This window comes from Cupressus sempervirens, chromosome 9 (assembly GCF_028749045.1).
Source record: "Cupressus sempervirens isolate cs-2001-9-10 chromosome 9, ASM2874904v1, whole genome shotgun sequence".
Taxonomy (NCBI): domain Eukaryota; kingdom Viridiplantae; phylum Streptophyta; class Pinopsida; order Cupressales; family Cupressaceae; genus Cupressus; species Cupressus sempervirens.
The window spans coordinates 448996562-449005125 of NC_143126.1; the positions used below are offsets into that span (position 1 = coordinate 448996562).

At 30.7% G+C, this 8564-nt stretch overlaps 1 protein-coding gene across 1 annotated transcript; it reads right to left on the reverse strand.

Annotated features, from left to right (window-relative positions):
* Window positions 1-4657: 4657 nt before the first annotated feature.
* LOC149539246 (uncharacterized) lies at window positions 4658-7707 on the reverse strand. Its single transcript, XM_089802530.1, has 2 exons — window positions 7100-7707; window positions 4658-5580 (listed from the first exon to the last, which is right to left on the reverse strand). Exons 1-2 carry the CDS (start codon window positions 7705-7707, stop codon window positions 4725-4727), a joined length of 1464 nt encoding a protein of 487 aa, XP_089658656.1. The 3' UTR covers window positions 4658-4724.
* Window positions 7708-8564: the final 857 nt, after the last annotated feature.

The window sequence follows — 8564 nt, forward strand, 5'->3', positions numbered from 1 at the left end:
GATTTTACAACACAATGGTATATGTGCACTATGTTAAGAGATTTACAACCAGATTGTTAAGTCTAACTTGTGAAAGGATTTTATCTACTACAATGGTTAAAGGATAGTAGTAAAATTGATCTATGTATTTGCAACTTAATTTTCTATTCACATCCCTTTTATGTTCAATGATTTACCACCTCCAGTGATTGATGTAACAAATCTTTTCTTATGTTGCTTGAAACTCTCATCTATAGTAGAACTAACTTCTCAATCCTCAAGCGCATCCCTCTCATAACTTCACAACAACAATCAGCTTCATCTATAATATAAGAAGTAGTAACAATTCCTTGTAGCTTATTAAGTAGGAATATTTTTCCTCTTTTAATCCTTGGCCTAATTAGGTTCTAGGAATTGTCTAGAATGTGTCATAGATCAAAATCAATGATCTAGAATAATCCTTATCTGTTTACGTTCCTTCATTTTCCTTTCTCTATTTTCATTGGCATCTTTTCTACCTTGGAATCATTCATAATCAAAGTAAATTTCCCAATAAATCTTACCAAATCATATCCTCAAACAATGAAAATGTAGTTTTTTGCTAAGTGGTATCATTACACATAAGAATATGTGCCATTTCAAATATTCATATGTCCTATGTGCAGCTTAGTGGATACTTTCTTCACATTCAATAGAAATGTTGTGACTCAGTATTCTTCCTACTCAATTCTGCTTGACTTTCTCAGTAAAGTTTGTGCTCAGTGAGTATAGGATTACTTGGTGTATACTAACCTTGGGTATAACTAAATCATACTTATATCTTCTCTTTTCTTGGGCAAAATATTATGGCTTAGTGATACTACCCACAAACCTATATTTGGGGTCTTTATGGTTAGGCATGAGGTGGACTTTCTTTTTCTTTATTGTGAACCATTTTTAGAGATTTTTGAGGGCCACAAATTTAGGCTTCTTTATGGTATCTGACCCAGTTGGTTGGAGTAGGCACGATACTTAGTGAGTTCTTACAACTCATTTTTGGAGAGTTCTTCTTTATGTATTTTTGTGATTGTTTCAAATCCTTTTGGAAGATTTTTTTATATAATTTGTAACTCAATAGGAATGGAATACAAATTATATCTTAAATGTCATTTTTTATTCAGAATCATTGCCATGTCATTCTTGCAAGTTTAGTGTATGTTATCCGATTGATCAAGTTGCTTGTGAAAAGTTATATTTTCCTTTAAGTTTATCTTGGAGCTTATCACCTTTATCCATAATTAGTGTATTTTATGCAGGTCATTAAGTGTGTGTTAGTAAGTACAAGTGATATGACAATAGTGAAGCTATCATCCTTTTGTGGGTCAGTGTATTTGGGCATCTTAGTGAAATACCAATGCGGTGAATATGATGTAATGGGTCATGAAAGTAAGCTTTGTCATAGTAACTTAATGTGTTTTTCTATCGTTTCATGTCTTTATATAACACATTGGTGCATCATCTTTTCTTTTCAATTCAAAGTTTAAATTTGTAAGAATTTGGTATAGCTTTGATACCATGTAAAAATTTGCCTAAGGCAAGAATGAAATGCCAAGATCAAGAAGCCCAAGAGACAACACAAGAGAGACAAGCTATGATCAAAGGAGAATGGATTGATTAGATGACGTTGTATGACATAAATTTGTGATTATAACCCTTTAGTTTGATCTTGTATGTGGTATTTTATGATGGGTTTTTGTATTTTGTCGTATAAGTCTTTGGTTTTTTTTCTATTAATTAAGTCAAATTAAAAGATTAAATTAATGATTTAATTTAATGGAAATTATTATGATATTTTAAATATTTAATTAATTGGGAAATTAATTAAATAAAAAGAATTATTTAAAAAAAAAAAATTATAGTTTAGTTTTAGAGCATAGTAATATTTATTTAACTTAGTAATAATATATTTAGGAGATCATTTTTAAATAAATGTTAAATATTATTATTACTCGAGTTGATAAATATTATCAATTAAACGCTTCAAAAATAAATTAAAGAGTGAAAAATATATTAATTTATTAAGTGATTTAAAATTGTATAAGTATGCATGAGATTAAAATATAATAAATTAATTAAAAAAGAGAAGGGAAATAAATTTAAATAAAGATACTTTATATTGCAATAAGCGTGCATGAAAACATAAAAGAAAAGTTAATAAAGAGTTAAAGAGTTGTGAGCAAGGAGTCCTCTTGGTGATTGCACAATTAGTGCCCCGAATTTAGGAAAGAACTCCTTATCAGCAATTAAGGGTTCATTTTTGGGGGACCAAGGATTTTGGAGAAGATTTTGAGAGAAAAGATTTCTCTCACAATCTTTTGGGTGTTTGCGAATTGTAGCATTAGGACCAAGTAGATTTTGGTGTTTTGTTCACCTAGCTAATTACATCATTTAAATATTTTTGTCTTCTTCGTGACTGTGAATGGTTTATCCGAATTTCCTTGTGATGAATCTTTCAATATTTCAATTTGAAATTACGGGCATGTATGTTGATTTCTTCTGTATACGTGAGGATTAAAAGATCAGTGAAACCCTCGTTCAATAATTTTTAAAAAAAAATTGGAATTTAAACCGGAAAGGATTTTGAATTGAAAAGGAAATTGAAAATTGAAAATTTGTATGGTTGGTCATATTTTCACTATCACAGAATTGCTAGAACTTTTATTATATATATAGAAGGTATTTTGTTTTGAATTTATAAAAAAATGAATTTTATATATAAAAAAACTTTTAAAAATATATATTAAAAAAAAAATCAAACCAAATTCCTTTATTAGTTCTTTTAAAATGCAATGTTCAATAAATATACTATGTTTTTTTATATTGCATTTATGATAACAATAATGCAAAATTATAGAGATGTTTTAATAAATGATTTTTTGATACAACTTATATAATAACTATTTCATCTCGAAAAAAAAATCTTTGCCTTCTAACGTATTGTATATTTTTGGTACATAGTGACCTAGTGTCATGTTTGGTTTTTGGAAGCTTGGATTCATTAGTGGCCTCATTGTACTCACAATCCTATTTTAGGATAGACATATGGTAAACGAGAGGGTTACAAGTTTGGATATTGTGAAAGCCCTAAATGTTTGCATTGAAGTTGTGGTTTATTTTTTAAACCTCGGTGATGTAGATTTAATATTTTTTACAACACATTGGTGAGTGGGAAGTGGACTATTTTGTTGTCCTTGAGTCATCATTTCAAGAAGAGTAGTCTTAAGGTAGATTCAAAACTACTCTTTGAAGTCAAGACTTTATGACTTGAACAAACTTTTTGGTCATTTCTCAATACATCCTTGCAAGTCATAACTATGAAGGGTTCTCTATAGGTTATCATAACAGATGAAGAGTTGATCCCCTAGCCGCACTACCTAGCTGTGAAGTAGAAGCAACCAAATTTCTTGTTCCTATCCTCTCATTTCCTCTATCTCTGCATCATTTGTGAATCTTTGTTCAGTTGCACCTTGTACACCTAAAGTAAAGAAATTTAGAGTTCCATCTACCACATATCTGTTTAGCATTAGATAACAAATCTCTTTTCTAAAGGGATCAGAAATCAAGAAATATTGAATATTTCTTCACTCTCATAGTAGAGATGATGAAGCACAAGGGACTGAAATACATGTTTTTCTTCAAAAACCATTTCTTCGGACACATTCACATTATTGATAATTGATTTGTGCAAGGTCAATTCTTGGATAGTTGTAGTATTTCCCAAAATATAGCTTTCTCGATTACCCTGCATCACCTGGCCTTATGGCATTCAAGCTCCTCTTCATAAACTGTGTAGTGTAATTCCACTTATTTAGAAATTAAAAATACTGAGTTCTTGTTTCTACGTTCAATTGTGTAGCATTTTTTTACCATCAAGGTTTCAGATCATACTACATGATCCATCATTAGGATGAAAGAGAATCAAGGAACTGATGATGGATCATGTAGTATGATCCGAAACGTTGATCGTAAAAAATTGCTACACAATCGAACCAGAAACAAGAATTCATTATCATAGATTATAGAAATATGATATCGTTTAAAATACTACTTGACATTGTTGGAATGTAATAGGCCGAGTAGCCTAAGGTCTGATTCTTTAACTTCCAAGATTCAAATGAACAAAGTAAGATGTATGCATGCTTGGATCTGAATTTTTTTTACTGGGAGTTAAACATGACTAAAATCAGTACGATCAGTGCTCTAGCAACACGTTGTTTTTTGCAAGTATTTTATTCATAATTATGACTATTGCAGCTCATCAAAATTGCAGAAAATGCTTGAACTAAATAAGAGTTAGAAATACACATAATATCAAGAATAGAAGAGCTACAGTAAGTACTCAAATCATTATAGAGCCTTTGTTAGATAATTACAAAAATATCAGAACTATTAGCAAGATAATGAATTCAATGCCAAATGCTACATTATGCAGATTTCCAGGCTTAACTAGTTAGCTCTTAGGTTTCAGCGAAGACGATTCATTTCCACATAGTTCCATTAATCTTGTACCGAGATCTGAGAAAATAATTGAACATCTCTGCATGTAACTGGCTTAATATTTGAGTAAATGACATAAAAGAAAACAGATAAAACTTTCATTTAAAAACTGAAAGTTAATTTCATTTCTGTTATAAAAAAATGGCAACGCATTGAAGACATTTTTTTGGCATTAGAGAACAATATCGTACATTACAATGAGGTTAAATTCAGTTTCGAGTTACCGAATTTATCCAGTTTCGAAGCTTATTCAGATTTCTTTTTAAGAAAATTGGCATATAAGCTGACCATCCCATCGTGTTCATCTGATCTATTTTCGTTTTCTTGCGAAGAAAATTCGGACACTCTTCCAAACGATGTCCTTTCCCCTCACATTCCTCACATCTCTCCCCATGAATTTGTAAATTACACTTAAAAGTCTCGCCTTTATTTTCCAAACCCAAATCATTATTATTAAAAATCTCGCCTTTATTCTCCAAACCCAAATTATTATTAAAAATCTCGCTTTTATTTTCTAGACCCAAATTATTGTTAAAAATCTCGCCTTTGCTCTTGTTAGAATTCTCAGCTTTGTTCTTCAGACCCGAACTGTTGTTGAAAATCTGGCCTTTATTTTCCAATCCCAAATTGTTTCCTTCCTTTCTCCTCCTGAATTTAGCATTTTGTGCTTCTTCCCAATGCAGGGATAATTTGACAGCTTCTTTGAGCGAAGTGGGTTGCTGGAGAATCAACCAATCTTGGCCATCTTCATTCAATCCATCCATATAAATCCCTTTCAGAATTGCATCAGGGATTCCATGATCGGGCCAATTGTATAATATACTCTGCAATCTTTCAGAATAAGCACACACAGTTTCATGGGATTCTTGTCTGAATTTCATGAGCTGTTGCCTCAGCCGTTCTGTGTGTTGGGGGCTTCTGAAGGCCTCTGTAAATGCCTTCTGTAGCTCCGTCCAATCCAGCAAATTACCTTCGATCTGGCTGTCGTACCACATTGCAGCATTTCCATGTAATGTGATGGGAAAGAGCAAAATCCAAGCTTTCGGGATATTTGCATTGTTAATCCTGCAAACAATGTAATTGTTAATTACTATCAGACAATAATGGTGTTTTTTCTTTTAATGGAGGTAATCTACGAAATATTTGTAGTTATTCTATATCGGAGTACGAGTCTTATGGCTGAACTTCTTCGACTAAGAACCAAAGACTTAGAAATATCCGTTCAGCCAAATTTGTGAATGAACGTGATTAAAATTTAAAAATAAAATCAACATATTAGAATGGACTGTAGAAGCTTTATGCCTCTGAACTGTCATTCAAGAATTTGGTTTGAAATACAGCCAATATTTTTGTATGGATCTATTTAAATACTGTAAGGTGCTGATTTTGATTTCTCAATGTAAATATTATTTAACAAGCTCAAAGAATTTATTTAAACTAATAAGGTTCAATTAACTGAATAAAATTAATGATAGTGATGTTATAATTGAATCAATATCAAGATTCAAACTTTCAAAGAGATTTTTTTTTTTTTTTTTTTTTTTTAATGATGACGAACTGATTCTCTCAATCTTTAAAATGGAAAAATACAAGCTTAAAGAAAAGACTTGCATATGTTGATTCATAGTAATATATAAACCTACAAGATTTCTTAAAGTATTGATTCAAAAAATAAATTTAATTGAAGAAATATAGTTCAATTTATAGAATACAATTAATAAGGATAATGATATAATTCATTATGTAAAGATTCTAGATTCTATAGAGATGATACAAGAGATGAAATAAGTTTATAGAAATCTAATAATTTGATAAAATAATAAATTTAATCAAAAGATTATAATTTGATGTTTCTAATTATGTTCTTCAATTTTGATTGAACAGAAAACTCTACTCTTTGAATACTTCCCTATCAATAATATAAAATCTTCTTAGACAAACTTAAAAAAACACTACAGGATGGCATATGCTGACCCATATTAATATATCAACCTGAAAGACAAAAACCCATGGAAGTTGGGAAGGCAAGTTGTCAGTGAGCTGATTGAAGGACAGACTAAGCTTTTTCTATTAGAAAGTTAAAAGTAAGTAAAATACTCATTTCCATTTTGAAATTCTAAAAGTATGCATTGATAATTTGATACAACTTAGAAACTAAAAACTCATTTCCATTTTGAAATTCTAAAATTTCAAAAAGACCAAGATTATTAAGAGGCATGAATCTGAAAGGTGTAATTTACAATTCCTCATATTAAGTAAATGGACATATTTGCTGTCTGGATAAATAAACACCAAGATTGTAAAGAGAAACATGAATCTGAAAGAAGTGATAATTTCAGATGTGATAACTTTCAGATGTTCATATTATGTAAAATGACATATGTACTCTCTGGATAAATAAACACCAGCTATCTAATTTTAAACCGTTGGAGGCATATGATATAAGACTGATTTAACCATCTACTAAATTTTAATATATAATATGATTATCTATCTCTACACATATGAATAACAAAACAAACTTATGGTATGATATAAAATTTCAGTTGGATTAAAAGAAAAGATTGACAAATGCTGATCCAACCTGCAAGCTCTGAGAAACCTGGTAATATGGGTGTCTGGGTTTTCTTCTTCCAAGCCATGGAATTCTGGAAGAGGGGCAATCTGAACATAATCCGCTAAAACATAATTAACACAATAATTATTAGTATTCCTTTTGTTATAAGCATTTGGTTGGAACCCTTTTCCTCCTTCTCTGTTAATCCGTATTCCATTTCCATTCTCATTTGGATTTGAATTGTCATTCCGTTCAATGGGTCCATTTGGCTGTTTAACAGAACCAATGCTTCTCCTTTGTCTTGAATCTGTATGTTTTTTCAGGCAATTTTTATCTTTGGGCTTAGGATTAGTGCAATTGTTTAAACACTTTCTAGAGGAAGATTTCAGAGTATCCTTACCCTTATGGCCTGAATTTACAGAGTTTGCTCTGGATTTGGAAATGACAGAGGTATTTGGGTATGAATTTGAAGATGAAACATATGATGATGATGATGATGAAAAAGATTGAGTTTTGTTTGAAGATGATGTCTGAGTGGAGGAGGAATCAGTTCCTGATTCATATTCGGTGCTGGATTCATATTCACTGACATCTTTGTGTGGAGGATTTAAGCATCTCTGCAGAAATTTTTTCATGCCGACTAAAACAGGGATTTTTTTACTGTTTTACCGCAAGGATCTGGTATATACGATCCAATGCTGATTGGGCATATTCAAAATTGATTTCCCCTTGCTTACTGTATTTTATTGTTCATTGTATGTTCCATGTTGTGAATTCCCCTGCTAAATTGCCGATTTGATGATTTTTTTTTAACATGTTTTATTTTCTCATTCATTTTTCGCTCTTATATTCACTTTGGGGAGGAGAAGGAATAGTGACCCTTCAAGGTCGTGGCTTTTAAGCCTATCCATTCCGTTTAGTTTAGGATTTTACTATTGCTTTTGTTATATCTGATATGCATATTTTATTTACTAGCACTTGCACTCGAAAGAGGTGCAAGGGATATGTCAATAGATTTTTTTTCTTTCGAAGATCTAAATAAAAGAGATGTAAAATTAAATGAAGGATTTAAAATTGATAGCATACAATTTATTTGTTACATAGAATTGAGTCATATGCATATGGGTAACATCTTTGGATGTTCAGAAAATTGTACAACTGAAATGTTTTATTTAATGCACTACATCCCAATTCGAGAGTTGGTTTGAACTATAAGGTTTTTGAAATATATTATTTTGTATGTAAATACAAACAAAATTTGAGCCGCCAGCGAGAAAAAACACCTGCAATTAAAAGAAAATTGATGTTAATTGATAAGAGGAAGCACATATGATTAAATGGTGTAAAATTATGAAATAGTTTCATTTTTAAAAGCATTGAAAAGGTTAATTGACATACTTGAATTTGTATTGTTCTATTTTATTGTTGTGTGTGAACACCTTTTTGAATTAAACAAATGTCAATATGTAGAAAAGTGTAATGGATTACTTAG

Coding starts and splice junctions, on each gene's coding strand:
- LOC149539246 (XM_089802530.1), bottom strand. CDS start 7,707: ATGAAAAAATTTCTGCAGAGATGCTTAAATCCTCCACACAAAGATGTC. Junction 5,581..7,099: donor AGGTTTCTCAGAGCTTGCAG/GTTGGATCAGCA, acceptor CATTGTTTGCAG/GATTAACAATGCAAATATCC.